Raw genomic sequence first — 18,303 nt, forward strand, 5'->3', positions numbered from 1 at the left:
CTCACTGCTCAGAACCAAGAATATAAGAATCTAAGCTTCAAGGAAACTTTTTTGCCTGTTACTCAAAGCGTATTCTGAACTACCAACAAAATTTTACCTCAGCCCTGACTACGCTTATCCAGTCCCTGGCTGTTACATAAAGTTATTTTCTTTTGAACATTATACAGTCTCCAGTGCCGTTTCCAACAAAAAGGAAAAGGGTTCCTGTTTCTCCCTATCAAGTTCCTGTGCTGGGCTAATAAGCCAAAATTATATCTGCCTGTCAGGGTAGGACAAACAGACTTTCAAAGCACAAAGATTAACATACTACTTGGGCTACTCAGCCAAAGCAGGCAAACTGAATTTTGGTGGGAAAATCTGCCTCACAGTGGGAGAGTGAACGGGGGCAGAGCCTAATCTAACCCCTTAACTGCTACCCTACACTGACTCTCTTGCCATATAGAAAAACCAACCTTAGTGCAAACTGCTACCAAAGTGCCAAAGCATTCGAGAATTTATCCTAAACACGCACATTCAACCACAATGGGAAATAAGATGACTGGGATGTACACCTTTGCTTTGTGCCTAGAGAATGAACAACTGCTGCAAAGTCAAGGCAAGAAAATAAAAACATTTCGGGGAAACTCCTCTTTGTTTTAACTTCTCTATGGTTTGCATAAATCTACTGCCCAATCTGACATAGAGTCACTCTAGCAGGCCCATTGAAATTGTTATGCCTGCAAAAGGCTATCTCGTCCAGTGCCCCACCCAACGAGACACTGGAGACCAGGAGTAAGAAGAGGGTTAGATTTATTTCCTTGTGGCAATAGCGGGAGGGACCCGGGCCTTAGAAAAGCCCCCCCATTGTTTCCCTCTGGCTCTTCCCTTGAGCAGCAGAGTTTTAATAATGATTATGACATCACAATATCACTGTACTTAATTACAATATGATTGGTTCATAGTTATGTCATAGTTAGAAATGTTACTACGCGTGTCACCTGCTTTAGTGCAAAGTCAGATCCTGTTACATTTACACATGTGTGATTGTCCACAATAAGCCATTGTCTGAGTAAGTTAGTTTTCAAGAATTCCTTTCTGCCGGGATGTATCTGGCAAACACACAATGTCATTATACCCTTATCTCTGAGACAAAGCTCTGAATTCTTGGCCTTCGGTACTCAATGTAACTAAAAACAGCTTTTCAGCTCACAATTAAGCAATTGTGAACTGTGTATAGCAAACACATAATAAATCAGTTTGTATTAGGTCCATCAGCATACAATTAATTATTATAGCTGAGCTTGGCCATGGTATCCAAATCATTGTATTTAGACAGGAACAACTCTATTACGATCGCACTGCTACATTCAGTTCAGGTGGGTAGCCGTGCTGGAACCAGTGTTGGCTTGGAACTATGGAACCGGTTCACAGCAGGTTCCAGCTAAACTGGTGAAAGTCACAGGGCCTGTCTCGTATAGAGCGCAGACTGTGGATGGACAGTTACGGAGACGTCATGTCGATCAAATGCATGGCCCCACTGACAATTCTAATTGCTTAATTGAACCTTCTAAAGAAATCAACCCACAAACATCAGAGCCAAACTACAAGTGACGCCTGACACTAGTTGGACACTTGTCAGCTTCCCTCTTGATGGGAAACGTAGGCAGCTTGGCAGAATGTTGGACAAGTGACCGTTGAAAAGTCCATTGGACGGCAGTTGAAGAGCCAAGCTGCAAGACCAGAACGCCTACATTTCCCATCAAAACTTGAGGGAAGCTGACAAGTGTCTAACTAGCGTCAGGCGTCACTTGTAGTTTGGCTCTCAGACTGAATTAACTGAAGGATGCCATCTTGATCCTATTTATAATTGATCCTATTTATAAAGATCCCTCTCCTTCATCACTGGGAAATAATGTCCATGCCACTGAGTTACCTGTGGAAGAGGCTTCTTCTGCTGAGACCACTGTGGAATCAAGCTCCCAGGGTCGGGAAGACCACAGAAGCAGAGACCAGCCTGCCTGCCTGAATATTCTATAGATGTGTGTGTGTGTTGTGTACTGCCTCTTTAAAAGGTGGTCTCAGTGCAAGCAGGAGGGTAGGAGGGACACAGTTTCACTTTCCCTGTTATAAGCCTGCAGACCTCCAGGGTTTACCAAGAACTGTTCAGAACCAGGCTAGGACAACCCTGGGTCAAGTGGGCATGAACTGCCTGTTAAGTATTCTTAAATCTTTTTTCCCCCAACCCAAGTCACCACCCCTACAGTTACTGTTAATAAGGAATCCTTCAAGTTCAAGAAAACTGGGTGTTTTGTTTGCTCCACTACTCAATAGTTCACAGAAGCTCATTTATGTTATTCTGCAGCCTGGACCTCAGAAAGTTATTTACAAGAATGTTGCACAGGGCGTCACTGGCATTTTTGCCTGCTGTCCATATATATGCATTAGGGTTGCCAACCTTCAGGTGGTGGCTCGAGATCTCCCAGAATTACAACCGATTTCCAGGCTACAGAGATCAGTTCCCCTGGAGAAAAAGGCTGACTTGGAAAGTGGACCCGGCATTTTATCCTGCTGAGGCCCCTCTGCTCCCTAAACCCTGTCCCCTCTAGACTACCCCCTAAATCCCTAAAAGTCAGATGCATCAGTAGCAAGCTTTCGAGAACCACAGCTCTCTTCGTCAGATGCATCAGTAGCATAAGCTTTCGAGAATCACAGCTCTTCGTCAGATGCATCAGTAACATAAGCTTTCGAGACCCGGCAACTCCAAATGCAATCCTGTGCGGAATTATTCCAGACTAAGCTCCTCTACGCCCACCGGTTGACACTGGAGTAACTTTGTTTAGGATTGCAACGCAAAGCAGGTCGCCAGTGGCAGGAAACTCCGGCTGGGGAGGGAGTGGTGGTGAGAAGATGAGATCGGTTTGCCTTCTGCCGTTTCCTTTTGCGCATCTGTTCCAAGGCAAGATGGCCAGGAAGACGCGAAGCGCAGATCAGGGGGAGAAACCCCCAAATCTGGGACAGAGGAACAAAGGAAACCCGAGCAGCAGAAAGCCCGAGCGCAGCCTCGCACTTCCGGCAACGAAGGCGGAGCTGGGGGAGGGGGCGGGGAGCTGCTTTGCAGGGCTGGGGTCGGTAGGAGGCGGCCTTGTGCACGCTCAGGCCCGGCGGTGCGTGTGCATTTGTGTGTGTGTGCAAGCAAGCGGTGTGTGTGTGTGATGTCAGCCCAGCTTATGCCTCCCGTCCTTCCTGTATCAGGCGGGCTTGGCTGAAGACCAGCCCGGGCTCCTCTGCTCGGGACCTGAGCCGGCTGCAGGGCAGGAGGCGGGATCTGGGCCGCTGCTGCTGCTGCCTTTTGCAAGCGGGGCTTTGACGTCTCCCGCCGAGGAGAGCTGCATGTGGGGGCGCCCGACGCGGGGCAGAGAATGGCGGTCCTCAAACTCGCCGACCAGGTCAGGATGGAAACCAGAAAGGGGGCCGGGAGGGAGATCGCAAAAGCAAACGCCTGGTGGAGGAAGATCAGGGGGTGGGGGGAGATGCATGTGTGTCCTCAGGGGGCTGCAGCCAGTCCCCTCCATTGGACCGAACGGCATCCTTTCTCTTTCGGAGGAGGGTCGAGCCTTGCAGCTCAAAGGGGGCTTTCCTTTCTTTCTTTCGCCTGGGAGAATTCGTGCAGAATAATTCGCGCAAAAAAATAGAGCGTGCAAAGAAATGCCTCCAGAATGTCTCGTTTGCAGATAGTCTTTTTTTTTAACCCCCCAACTCCCCCCCCCAGGCAAATCCCCCTTCGCCAGTCAAGTTCCTCATTGTCTGGGAAGCCCCGCAAGACCGACGGGGGCTGGGGGAGCCGCGTGTGTTGCGATGGCTTAAGCCGGTTCGGCGGCTGGACCAGAGAGACGAATCTTTTTTTCTTTGAGGGGGGGAATGATTCATTGTGTGGATTTGAGACCCCCCCACACATATTTCTTTACTTTTCTTTTCAGACCTCGACGCAGACCGCCGCCCCCTTTCCCTCATAATAATCAATTTGAAGCCCCCCCTCAGAAGCAGCCTGAGGGGGACGTTGTAACGACCGCCTTTCCCTGTCATCCAGCCCTGACAGGAAGGGCTTTTTAAATCGACCTTGACGCCTTGGGGGGGGGAGAAACAGCCCCCCCCTTTCCCTCATAATAATTGATTTGAATCCCCTCAATAAAAAGCGCCAGGAAAGGCCGCCTGAGGGGGGACAGTGTCAGGACCGCCTTTCCCTGTCATCCAAGCTTGACAGGAATGGCTTTGAATTCTCCTCATCTTTTTCTCAGTGCGCCCCCCCATTCCTCGCCCCCTTTTAAAAAACATGACACTTTACAGCTGGCTTCATTCGGGGCTGCTGATTGGCTGCTCTGTCAGCCCCCCCCCCCAGTTGCTGCAGGAGCTCAAATATATTTATGCCTTTTTTTCCTCCCTCAGAGAGAATCCTAAAAAGGGGAGGGGGTGTTGTTCTAATAGGCTGTTTATTTAACCACAAGCCACAGGACTGGGAGATCCGATTAAGGAGAGGACTGGATTTAGTGGCCAAGGAGATCCTGGCAGACCTGAAATCTAGCAGGGCCTTGAGGCATTCGCATTTCAAAATACAGGCTTTTAAAAAGCATTTTGCTGTTTTCTTTATGCTTCTGTAGAATTATATGTGCTTAGTGAAGGACCCGGTTTTTGAAGGGGATTTTGGGCCCGGCTCGTGCATTCTTAGTGTCTGCTTTTTGGGATTTTTATCTCACTGTAAGATTTGGGTCTAGTAGTACCTTAAAGACCAACTAGATTTCCAGGGCATGGGCTTTTAAGAGTCAAAGCTCCCTTGAAAGCTCATACTTTGGAAATCTACTTGGTCTTTTAAGGGGCTACTGGACCCAAATCTTGCTCTCCTCCTACAAACCGACACGGCTGCCCACCTGAAATTATCTGAGTTCAGTGACACCTTTACAGAGTGACTAGATTTTCAGTATAAGCTTTCTAGAGTCAGAGCTCCCTATTTCAGATAAGCTTTGTACCTGAAGAAGGGAGGTCTGTCCCTTGAAAGCTTATACCCTGAAATTCTTGTTGGTCTCCAAGATGCTACTGGACTCAAATCCTGCTGTTCCGCTGCAAACCAGCACAGCTACCCACCTAAAATTATCTCACTGTCTGGCTGTTTTAGCAAAACTTGTGACTCCCCAGTCATTAACTAGCTTAGCATACTGTAATGAACGGTCTCTGTGTTTTTCCTGAGTGGATTTGAATTTTACATAATGACATTTCTCCATGAATACACTTCCTTATTTTGTGGGCCCTTTGACCCTGCTGTTTGTTTTTAAAAACGAGCCACCTCCATCAAATAACTACATATCCGCTTGTAACATCTGAAGAAGTGGGTTGTAATCCTCTTGAACAGTTTATGCTGGAATAAAATGTCGTTAGTCTTCAAGATGCCATCAAGATCCTGTTTCTTTTCACTCATAAGCCATTTATAAATGTTTATGACGAAGTGTGTCGAACCAGTTAGCTTGCTGGAGAGGTGGCAGTGCCGCCGGACTGCCTGTAGGTATTGAACTGTGATGGCTTATTGACACATGCAGCATTAGTGCTATTTCCTAGAGTATCGTGAGCCCTGTAACTGTAATTTTTGACACTTATGGGAGCTTCCATCCCCTACTTTTCACCCTGAGTGGGGACCCAAAGCATTTTTTCATATAATTCTTTCTTTCTTCACTTAATCCTCATGACAACCACCTCACAAGAGGTTAGGCTGAGAGATTGTGTCTGGCCCGAAGTCACCTGGCGGACTTCCATGACAGAGCAGAGGATTCGAATCTGGTAGGCCCAAATCCTAATCTGACACTGTAACCACTAGGCAACACCAACCGCTTCAACTTGTTTGAGTGTTACAAAAGGAGGCACAGTCCTAAGCAGGCATGCATTTTCCTGCTTCTGGTAGGCAATCTCCCAGCTCTCTGGGCCAGTGGGGAGAGAGTGGGGGCTGGAAGTGATGTTGCACATTGCATCGATGTCACATTTGACTGAAAAGTATAGTTTTCTCATAGATGTAATGTCCAGTAATGCCGTAGAATTTCCAGAGTGTTGGTATCCGCATTGATGCTATATCTGGGTGATGACAATACAATGTGTGACAACATGACATCTTACCCTGCCCCTCAAGCTCCTGGGGTGCCAGGCTGCTGCCTACTTCTGGTATATAAATTGAGCTGGTTTTCATTCTATTTTTCAACGGAAAGGATTCCAGCAGAGAGAGGGATGCCACTTGGTATCCATGGACTGTAACAGGCAATCGCTGTCTTCAGTTGAATACCTGACGTACAGGTTTCGTGTGATGCTGATCGTTTTCTGTTTCTATGAACAGCTCTGAAAGTTCCTCCAGGCTCCTTCCTGCCCCTGTTGAGTTGGCCTCTGGCTGGAAATTATTAACCAATAAGGAAGTTTTTTGCTCTCTCTGACCCAAAGTCTCATCCAATCAAGAGGTGAGATTGATTAGAACTCGGGTCAGGGCCTTGTTGAGTTGTGGCCCCATAAACTCAGCTACCCTCTGAGATCTGACCTTGTAGGCCACGTACAGACAATACAGGCATTTTGCTTAAACTTGATTTTGCAGTGCAGCTTATAAGGCTCTCATGGTGTCGTTTTCAGGATGCGGGCCTCCACAGGGCTTCTTCGGCTTGCCACACATGCTTAGAAATGAGGCGGTACAGGATGTGCTAGTGAGGATGGAGGGGGAAGTGTGCGGTCCACAAAATTTTAAAATCAAAATGGGGTTCTCTGAGTTACTAACGTTTCAGTATTGTGTCCTGGCAGTGTCCTCTTTTATACAGCCTTGTCTTCATATTTGACATGTCTAGCTAAGGGCAAAATTGTTTCACGCCAGGAGACTTTCTCCATGCACTACAGGGTAGCAAAGAGTCTTATAAATCAGAAAATCCAGATAGGCTTTGTAAATTGAACATCCGGGCTGCAGTTGCTATTGGAGGTATCTGTGTGACAGCTGATAAAAGTGTGGCATTTCAGGTCTTAGCTTGAAATCGTGTCTATAATGGAATCCTCCTGGGAATTACCGTTTGAAAGGTTTTAAACCTTTGCTGAACCTCTGCCAAAAAATTAATTTTTGCTTCCGACAGTGGTAGTGATAGGAATAAACTTGGGTGAGAATGAAGAGCTTTGCTGTGTTTGCATCTTTAGAGGCAACTGGTTTGGTGCCAGTTCTCGCTCCCCCCCCCCCCCGCCCTGGGATGTCGGCTGAACTGCTAATTACCTTCTTGGGTGCTTCCGGTTTCCTTTTTATCTTGCCAGAAATAGAAACTTGTAGGCAGCCAGAAAGATTGGGTGGATTGAGAATAGACTAGAAGCAGCAGCTGTTAATTGAGGGTAAGGACCAGTGTACATAACAGGCATATTATATTTAGGATTTTTTCAGAGGTTCTCAAGGTGATTAATAAAAAAAGAAACAATACAATGAAATCAGCAAAACTCTTAGACTAGCAGCCAAGATTACATTTCCAGCAGTTTGAACAAATAGTCATAGCAATAATAAGCCGTTTTTAAAAATTAATTAATAAGTGATTAGTAGCCGTTTTAATGCGATGTCCCCTCAAGAGAACTGTTTTAAAGAACAGTTGAAAAGGAAACCGCAAGTGTTAAAAGCAAGAATAGATCCACCTAAAACAGTGTCATTAAATGCCTGAGAAAATAAATCAGAGGCATCTGCCTGATGCTTAGAACTTGAGAGTAGGCCCCAGGTGAAGAGTTATGGGGAGGGAGTTCCAGAGAGACAGAAACCACCATTAAAAAGCCCTCTCTCTTATGCAGATCTGTCTTGCTTCTGAAGGTCTGGTGAGGCTCTTTAACAGTTGCGCAAGTTTCCTGTAGGATCAGGCCATCCAGAAGGTACCTGTTCCCATTAGAAATTGCCTTTGGAGTCCTTTTAATACTGATGAGCTATGTTCCTAATAAAACAAAACCAATTGGCAGTCTTGTCATCACATTCTGCATCAACTGAATATTTCAAACAACTTTTAAAGACCGCCCCTCGAGTATAGCGGACTGCAACAATCCAGTATTGGTGTGGTTATTGCATGGATAGTTGTAGCCAAGCCTTGCGATTCCAGGAAGAGAGAAGGCTGGTGAATAAACCAGAGCCTGTTAAAGGAATTATTAAGTGCTCCGGGTGCGATCTGAATGCCCATCTATTGACGTGGATCTAACCTTACCCTAAGAGCCCCGTGGCGTAGAGTGGTAAGCTGCAGTACTGCAGCCCAAGCTCTGCTCATGACCTGAGTTCCATCCCGGCGGAAGCTGGGTTCAGGTAGCCGGCTCAAGGTTGACTTAGCCTTCCATCGTTCCAAGGTCGGTAAAATGAGTACCCAGTTTCCTGGGGGTAAAGTGTAGATGACTGGGGAAGGCAATGGCAAACCACCCCCTAAGAAAACGTCGTGATGTGACGTCCCCCCCCCATGGGTCCGTAATGACTCGGTGCTTGCACAGGGGACTACCTTTACCTTTAACCTTACCCCCGGCTGTGAGCCTGTTCCTTTAGTGCATTCTAAAACAGGTCGATTATTTTCTTCTTGGCTAACTATTTTAGCCACTAACAAAGCCTCAATGGTCTGAATCAATAAGACTGTATAGTTCATGATGATATCAGAATCGCAACAGAAATTAAAGTCGTTTCTACCCATCTTGTCTCTGGACTTGGATTTTGCTAGATTTCATGCAGTGGATCTGTTGGGAATGGATTGCCTTGAAGAATGTCGTCTTATGAAAATATGCTTTTGTGTGTCCGTCAGCCAGTGTCCTAGGTAGGCTTGCCAGTCCCCAAGTTGAGGTGGGGGATACCCCTGTCCCCAGGTCATGGAGAACAATAAATATATAAACGGCAGTGTCACATGTGTTGTTACGTTACTTTTGTTTTTTTCACAGAAGTGACAGAGAGTAGCTAGAGCTTCATGGCATCATGCCCCCGCCCTTAAACCTCCCACCAGTTGCCAGACATGGCCTAGTCCTAGGTTATACTGGTTTGGATTTTATCAGCTTTTCCACTGGTGCAAGAAAAAGTAGGTGCTAGATCCTCTTTCTTACTGCAGTGGCAGCCCTACATGGCTTTTTGTCCAGAAGATCTTTGGCTGAAGGAGCTGCTTCTTCCTCTCGTGCTGGGGAAAAGCTTGTTATTAGTATATATTTTTTAATCCTCTTACTCTCAGGAGCAGCTTGTCATGAAATGTGGATGATAGTAGAAAGAACGAGATGGTGAAACAGATCTCTTCCATGAGCAAAGCCTTGTTTACAGTCGTCTGGATCCACCTTGATGTTTATGATGTTGTGCAGTTTAATTGATCAACTAAAATTCATGTGATTAATTGATGAAGGTTTCCTAAAATTGGCTGTCTTTGAAGTTGATGTCACACCGAGTGATTTATGAAAGGACCGTCTGTGGTTATTAATCTGCAGTGGCTTGTTCACACATGCAAGACATTCTCTTGGTGGTGCGTTGAACTCGTGAGGAACATGCATGTCTGAATTATCATCCCCTTGGGTGATCATAGCTGGTATGTTTGCATATTGTTGTCGCCGTTGATTTTGCTTGGCATGATTGGCTGGAGACATCTGGGGATTGTTTCGGCAGTGTTGAGACAAGACTCCCTTGAAGACACCTTTGAAACAAGTCAAATGGAGAACTAACTTCTGCTGGTTGGTGCGGGCGGAGAATTAGTGGTTTCTATAAACATCCTGCCTGTGAGTGTTGCATACATGAGGTTGGAGCAAGGTCTACAGTGACAAATCACTGGTTATGGCGATACAGGTTTCCATGCAAAACAAGAGGTTGTACTTCCTTTGTTCCTCAAGCAAATGTTCTGAATTTGATTAGCTCAGCTTTTGTATGATAATGAGTAACTACAAGCCCCCCCCTTTCTACTTGGATGCTGCATGCACATTGCTTCTAAACCTCAGGAGGAGTTTGTGCACTATGAATGTTGGATCTGTGATTAAGCAAGCACTCAACAGTTGTATGTTGTAATAAGTGACGCAGCTCTTTCCGTTGGTGAAAGAAGCAAACCAAATACCCGGCAAGAATCTTCTTCTTTCCACTTGCTCTGTTTTTTTACCAGCAAAGTATTGGAAACCAGCTTGACCTCCAGATTTTGAGGGATAGGCTGAGGGAGACCTGTAGGAAAGCTGATTTATTTAAGTACTATCGAATAGGCTAATTCTGGTATTGAAAATGAGAACGCCAGCGATGATTAAATGGTCCCAGTTCTGCTTTCTTGTACAGACTCAAGGAAAACTGGGCTGCAGCCAGGATCCAATTCTGCATTCAGGTGTACGTGCTACATGCGCCTTGTAGCTAATTGAACATGCGATATGTGTAAGAGCTTATGGAGCCATATGTGGAGGGGTGCAAGTGATATTCACTCTTCAGCTCATGGTGTGCTCTTTGTTAGCCTGAATATATCTTCTGTTAGAAAGCACAGAGTTGCAGCTTTGTAGTGGGGTTGCTGACTTTTTAAACTGGTATCTGGGATCCATATGGAGATGGAGGAGGGAGTGTAGCATTGCGGAACCGCACAACCACCAATTGCATTGCGCTCTTGAAAAAGGAAACCACGAAACAGGAGTTCAGCTTGCGCCCTGTTGAGCGCTTGGTGGTCTTCTGTCTTCCCTGTGGGCTCGGCGTCCCAGCTGCTGATTCTCCTGGTTGGGTTGGTCATCGGAATGTGTTCGTCGTAGACCACTGCAGTTAAGAAGAAAGGAATACCCTCTACATCATTTTGGAAGTGACGGTTTTGGGACGTTACCCTGAGGGGGGACTTTTGGTTTGTGCATTCCTTGTGTTGATTACTGAAGTAGCTGACATCAGCAGCCTTACTTTAGAGATTTTCATATAAAGGGGTTGGCTTATTTTGCTACATTAGTGTGGTTGTATATTTCACCACATTGTGTTGGTCTGTAGACCTTGTTACTGCAGGTTCCTCCTCCTGGCCAGTTGGCTAACTTGTTCTGTGAATTAGGTCTCTTAAATTGCTGAAGTCTTCTTCGCATACTCTTGTCAACAACAGAAACTACCGATGTTCATGTTGGTCTTCAGTATTTAGCTTGAATTAGTATAAAATAGAGTAGTCCAATTGCTTTGATGCTTAGAATGAGAGCGAGCTCATATTAACACGGCCAAAGAGAAGTTGCTTAACTTTTTGCGTTTGAAGAGTCATACACTTCTGTTCTTGTTTGAGCATCATTCTACACCAACCTTGTGGTTGAAAAGTATAAAAATTACGCAAATACCCACACAGGGAAGGCTTGTGCTAGATAAGCAAGCTATATGAATTTTTAAAAGGTCTGTGTAATTTAGTTTGAATGCAGCCTTTTCTTAGCAGAGAATCTGTAGTTGTTACTGTAGTTGTACTTTTGCGATTGTTAAAGGTGATGATTATTAAAGATTACGGTATAGGGATTGGTGGCTATTTGAGAGCGGAACTACAAGTGACAAAAGGCACAGGTTGGACACTGGTCAGCTTCCCTCAAGTTTTGATGGGAAATGTAGGGATCCTGGCCTTGCAGCTTGGCTCTCCGATGGCTGTCCAACGGACTTTTCAACTGTCACTTGTCCAACATTCCGCCAAGCTGCCTACATTTCCCATCAAAACTTGAGGGAAGCTGGCAAGTGTCCAACCTGTGCCTTTTGTCACTTGTGATTCCGCTCATAGATAGACCAGTTTGGGTTTGCTCTGTCATCATTATGTTCGTGGCAAACAAGCTTTGTTCCCATTCTCTGATTTCGAGGAAGCAAGAGGTGAAATGATCAGGTGGTCTGTGTTTTTAAAAAAATGCTGTTCCAAAAGGAAGCAAACCGAAACATAGTTCTCTTGCGGAAGGTGACTAATGTAAACCCTGAAACAGTTATATCATGAGAAACGGGGAGGAGTGGCGTTCTACTGACGGCTGTCAAGTTATGCACATGAATCTCTGGGTGTGTGTTATGGGCATCGCTGGTCCCTAAAATACACATTTTCATCCAATAAAACATCATGCTTCTCAAGGTGTGGTATTCTGTCTCTGTATGACTTGTGCTTGTGTTGCTTAACTACAAAACAGAGATTTGATTGTTGTGGTGACACTTGCATAGATGAGTGCCTAGTCCTATCTGTTGTGTGGTGATCTCAGATTCATGGCTGGCCTTAGGATTTTTAAAGATAGGCAGAACTGGGAAAATAAAAGCAGGAGTCCTGTGGCATCTTAAAGACTAGCCACATTTATTCCAGCATGAGCTTCCGTGAGCTCACTTCATCAGATGTTATAAAGAGAAAATCATATTCTATGTTTTTTTAAGGAAAAATTACTGGAGGGGAGGTGTTGGGGGCCCGAGAAAGGCTTAGTGTGAATCCTGTCATAAATCTATCAGGTGTGATTCTCTGTGTGGAATGTATTAGGTTGTTACACAGAAGGCATGATGTGAGAGGGCAGAGGTTCCAGCCTGCCTGTCCTTCCATGGGGTGCAAATAAAGAAGTGTCCGTTAAGTTGGATAAACAACAACTAATTGAGGAAGAAGCAAAGCTTGCTTATTTTATTTATTTCAGATTTCTATTCCGCCCTCTCCGCGAGCCGTCTCAGGGCGGATAACAACATATTAAAAATACAATTTAAAAAATTCATGTACATTAAAAACAACACATTTAAAACAGGATGGTGGACAGCCTTCAGCGTACAGCTTCAGTGTAAATCCTAGTATTTTGAAAGAATGCAGAAACAGACACATGGAAATAGTGGACAGAAGTTCTGTGTCCTCTTAACATATCATCTGAGAATGGAGAAACTTGAAAGCAGGCTTCTAGGTTGCCTACATAACGTTACTTTTCATTTCAAGGTTGAAAAAAAACCTCCATTATTCTAAGACTGCAACATATGTTGGCAAGACTGTCATGCATAGGTGAAGCAACTGGACTCCTGACTCTTGAAAGCTTACACCCTGAAAATCTTGTCTCTAAGGTGCCACTGGAGTCCAATCCAGTGGTGATCCCTGAGCCTGTATATCCATCAGGAGGCAGATGGGGTGAAGCAAAGAAGGGAGTCAGGATGTAAAGGTACAATGCAGCTTTATTAGAGCAGAAATTAGCATCTGTAGTGAGATAAGAATCCTGTGTCTCCGTTCAGCCCAGGATGGGGTTCCATTATTCTGAATTTATAAATGTACTCAAGTTCAGCAATCTGATGTTGTAATCTGCCCTCAAAGCTCATTTGTTTGAGGAGAGCCACTTTTAGGTCAGCAGTGGACTGTCCTGGTGTTACCACAGCCCTTCAAACACATGGACTTGCATATTCAGACAGTCATGGGGAATGATTAATTAATTCCGATCTGTTCTACTGCAGACCGACGCAGCTTCCTACCTGAACCTACCAATCATGCACTCAGTCAGAAGCGGACTGGGTTGTTAGAACAGTCCTGGAGTGAGCTGTGCCCAACAGCCCTGGCAATGCTGTAGGGTCCACAGAACTTGGGGCCAGGTTGTGGCATGGCCCCCATTGCCCAGGTCTCTGCAGAAGAAACAGTGCCAGAGCACTTGTCTCTGTTAGCTCCTAGCCTCCAGTGGCCCTCCAGGGCAGCTGCCCATCCGGAACTTGTCTGTTCCCTCTATCATTGTCTTTTCCCAGCAGGTGGAGGCTTTTTTGTTTGGTTTAACAGACCCCCAGTAACTCTTCTTGGGCACCACCTGGTTGTGTTTACATATTTTTATTAAATGGTATGCATATTTTAAACGCTGTTTTAATTTTGTACATGCTTTAATGTTTGGATGTTTGCCACTTTGAATGGAAACACGGTAAATCGTCGTTTTAAATAAGTGAAAACAAATTAAAACCACTGAGTTAAAGGACCAGTCAGACCCTACGTACAGAAAAGATCAGACATCGACTCACAGGCCATAATTGCAGTGCATTTTCCGCAGTCCTTGAAGGGTTACAGTGCTGCTGCTATTACAGTTTTTACCTATGCAAAAGAAGTTTTCGGAACAATGCCTTTCGGTGCTTCCGCGTGTTCAGCATTGTTTATTCATTGTGAAATGCCGTTCCAGTCCATGTAGCTTGGCCGTTTGACTTACAGCTGCAGAAAACGCACATGCCATTTATTGATATGTAAATTTTCTGGTATTCACACTGAAAAAATTATATTGTAATATATAATGCCAACATTTATAAGAGTGCAAGGACAAATTAAAACCACAAATGCTGCATTAGTTAAAACCGCAGTCAATAAGGGCCACTTTCATAATAAGGCTGTCACTTGATTAAGGAAATCTCTGTTAACGGGATGGATTTGAGTAGATCGATGAATGAAACAATTCAGAACCAATTTGCATATGCATAAAAAACAATCGTTTTAAAGCCAAAGGTTTTTCATTGATCAGTCTAACCAATACGTTGTCTACAGATTATTGCTAAAGTAGCTGAGAGTCAGCGTGGTGTAGGGAGCGATCTAAAGGTTAGAATGTCAGACTAGGATCTGGGAGACCCAGGTTTGAATTCCCATTCTGCCGTAGAAGCCTGCTGGCTGACCTTGGACTAGTCACACACCCTCAGCCTAACCTACCTCAAAGGGTTGTTGTGAGGATAATATGGAGGAGAAGGGAATTATGTACGTCAGTTTGGGTCCCCACTGGAGGGAAAGGCAGGGTACAAATGAAGGGGAAAAATAGCGAACCACTCTTGGGAGTGTGTAGAATCATGGCGCTGACTCATAGTTCCTTCGCTTATAAGTGAAGAATGAAATGGTGCCCTCAAGTCACTGCTGACTTATGGCGACCCCTGGTGGCGTTTTCATGGCAAGAGACTAACAGAGGTGCCGCAGTAGTTCAGTGGAAATCTAGTACTTTACAATTATTCACAGTGAGAAGGTTCCCCCACCCCCACCCCTTCTTACTTCCTCCTTTCCTTATGCACCAGTGTAAAGGGGAAGTAGAGATTTTGCAAGAACAGTCTGTTAAAATGTGTTCTTTTGAAAATTATGACGAGCCTGTCAGTGCCTTCAGGATACGCAAAAGTTAGCGTGGCCCAGACGTTTAATGGGCTCAGACAGAGTCCACTTCATCAAAGAGATCTGTTGCAAAGTTATTAATATTACAAAGCTTGCACAAAAATTTCACTGTGGAAATTCTTTAGAGAAGGCACATAATCTAGCAATAAACTCAGCCCTTATCTGTAGTCAGCCTCCCGTGGGCCTGGAACTGCGCATTGAATCAGCCCTGCATTTTGTTGATTTCTCATTTATTTGTAGGATTTCAGCCACAGCACCTGAATTCCCCTAATGCAGAATAATTTAGAGCTCTTTGTTTGGTATATTTCTCAACTGAGGGGGAAAAAGAGAAAGAAACAGCAAAACCTAAAGATCCCTGTTGCCTCTGTGCTTTGGGATTTCCTCTTTCTTAATCATTTCCCTGTGTTATTGATCTTTTGGCGTTAGAATAAAAGAGGACTTAACGGATGCTAGCTGCGTTTCCAAAGCGCTATGCAAACTTGTTAAATTGAGTGTGCTCAGTTCTGTGGCTTTTTAATCCCCCTTGTTTCTCTAGGCACCCTCTTTGTTTCAAGGTAGAGTAAATGACACTTTCCACAAGCTGGAAAAAGGCTGGTCTGTCCAGATAATGCATTTTTGTTACGGGTACCCGTGGTGAATTTGCTACAACCTTTTCAGACAGTGATTGCATGTAGGTAGATGGGCAGATACAAACAGGAAGAGAGTGCTTGTGCATTTGTCATCTAAGGTGTGTGTCTGAAATTGTGTTCCTTTACTGTCCCTCGCTCTCCTGTGCTATTAACGGCTGCTCGGTCTGCGGACTAGCAAATGGTAATACTGTACTTATATCTCTGTCATTCTTGAACTTGAATTCATGCACAGATTTGGAACAATGGATCCTCCAGGACTGAATAGGGACATGGTATTCTTATCTCATTGATGGTGGACAGTGCCATCAGGTCGCAGCCAATGTATGGCAGCCCCTCAAGGGTTTTTCAAGAGAGGAGACTAACGAAGGTATTGCCATTGTCAGCCTCTGTGTAGCAACCCTGGACTTCTTTGGTGGTCTCCCATCCAAGTACTAACCAGGGCCGATCTTGCTTAGCTTACGAGATCAGGCTAACTTCAGCCATCCAGGTCAGGGCTGTCTCACTACAGATGCTAATTTTCTGCATTTCCTCCCCTACTCTAATCAGGCTGATCACATTTTGCATTGCATCTTTGCGTCCTGACGCCCTTCTTTGCAACACCACTCCCACCTTCTGACCGAGATATAAAGACTCAGGAATCTCCGTTCCTACTTGTATCTGATGAAGGGAGCGTTGACTCTCGAAGGCTTACACCTTAGAAAATCTCAGTGGCCTTTATGGTGATGCTGGACTTGAATTTACTCTTCTGCTGCAGACCAACACTGCTTCCCCCCTGAAAATATCTCTGTGCCGGGGACCCCGTGCAGTATAGTGGCTAGAGTGCCAGACTGGGATTTGGCAGACCCAGTTGGGGTCCCCCACTCTGCTATGGGAGCTTGCTGGGTGACCTTGGGGCAGTCATATATTCTCAGCCTAACCTACCCTTCCGTGTCTGTTGTGAGGAAAAAATGGAGAAGAGAAGAGCGACGTGAACTGCTTTTGGTCCCCATTGGGGAAAAAGGTGGGGTATAAATTAAGTTCAATAAAATAAAAACCAAGAAAAGTGTTACCTGGTTGGTGACTTCTACAAACCAAGCAGCTGTTTAAATGTATAGGAACACGTTGGCCCACTTTTTTCTGGCTAGATGACAACCGTGCATGCATCTGGGCTTTTCCCAGCCTTGCTCTTGGATTCTTTAGTCCAGCCCGTAGCATATCTTCCAGACTAGGCTATGAAATGATTCCAATTGGGCGGCAGAGCTTGCTGGCACAATCTTGAGGGCACAGAGACAGCCACAGTGCGTCATTTGATCAGGATTTCTGGGGCGTTTCCAGAGAAGTTTCCAGAGGGTTGAAGTCTTTTGTGCAAAACCAGAATTAGGGTAGGGAGGGAGGGGAAGAAAACAGTAAGACAAGAAGAAAGATGGTTATTGTGTTATGAGAGATTTCCATGTATTGGACAGGATTTGGAAAGTAGAGACACAAGTTCAAATCCTGCCTCAGTCCTGTTACTTCCTAGGTACCTTTGAGCAGGTCACAGTTCCTCACAGTTTGTGCAGGGCTCTTTGGAAGGAATAAATTAAAAGAATTTAAAACACACTTCACAGAGAAAAGTGCCATAGAAGTGTAAGAAGACTGTAACCTTAAAAGCTGAAAGTATGGAACGAGAACCCTACCATTTACAACTGAGGAACGGTTTTCCATCCATTTTTCTGTCTTCTTTCAATTTAGTCTATTGACTTAACAACATGTGTGTTCACAAGTTTGTTACAATACATTTGCATCGATTGTGATAGATCTTGTGTCTCAAATGCATTGAAGGTGTTTGAAACACTGACTAAACATTTTATTTCTTTTGTCTATGAATCTAGGCCCTATTATTCCCCCAATCTGCCTTCTGAAGTACTGGAAAGATGAGGGCTGGTTCACACACGCATGTACACTACTAAAATCCCCTCTGCACTTGACTGGTGGTAGCTGAATGTGTGAATCGAGCTCCAGGGCAAAATGTTCTGTTTGAAGCGACATGGGCTAATAGAAACGTGTTCTGTGGCAGCCCGTTCACATGGGCTAACCGTTCCTTGATGTTACAGTCATCAGGTGATAAAGAACAGGGGCAAGCCGAGTCAAGTCTTTTATTGTTGACGCAGCCTGGGTTTGAGATCAGTGGGAAACACCAGACCTTTACATTGAAGCTGGTGTTTGTATTCGAATTGTATATATGATTGTGAACATGAATTCGCCTGGTGCATTGTTGTTGGTGGCCTGATGAAGGACCCTCTCTGAAACGAGCAAAACGAAATAGTCCGGTATAGCTCGTTGCCACCTCTTTCTTCTCAACTTTGGATGCCATCTATCAATTCCCGTTGGCATCGGCATCTTCCGGCGACGTGAGCAAGTTCCTGAAGGAATATTTTTGAACATTATATATTGGGACTCTTTCTCTCTCCCCGTGTTGAATTGGATTCACTTACACTATTGTAATAACTATTGTAACATATTTGAAGTTATTAGCATTGTACATCACATAGGTAATATATTTGTGGTTAAGTAATTGGCATACTTCCTTTTTTCCTTTTCTGGTTTGAGATCAGTGGCCCAGGAGTGTGGTCACTCACTATCACAAGAGGGGGGACATTCGGTTCAGTTGAGCGCACGGTTGCCAGTTCCCTTCAGTTCAG

General features: G+C 44.9%; 1 protein-coding gene across 8 annotated transcripts in view; it reads left to right on the plus strand.

Annotated features, from left to right (window-relative positions):
* The first annotated feature begins 3,195 nt into the window (after positions 1 to 3,195).
* ANKRD44 (ankyrin repeat domain 44) overlaps positions 3,196 to 18,303 on the plus strand; it is a 219,667-nt gene continuing 204,559 nt past the window's right edge. For all 8 annotated transcript variants that reach the window (XM_054972776.1, XM_054972781.1, XM_054972780.1 and 5 more), the window contains exon 1: positions 3,196 to 3,425. In XM_054972776.1, coding sequence (XP_054828751.1) covers positions 3,399 to 3,425 — 27 coding nt within the window. In that variant the 5' untranslated portion in view covers positions 3,196 to 3,398. The remainder of the gene's footprint in view (positions 3,426 to 18,303) is intronic.

This window comes from Eublepharis macularius, chromosome 2 (genome assembly GCF_028583425.1).
Source record: "Eublepharis macularius isolate TG4126 chromosome 2, MPM_Emac_v1.0, whole genome shotgun sequence".
In the NCBI taxonomy this organism is placed as follows: Eukaryota; Metazoa; Chordata; class Lepidosauria; order Squamata; family Eublepharidae; genus Eublepharis; species Eublepharis macularius.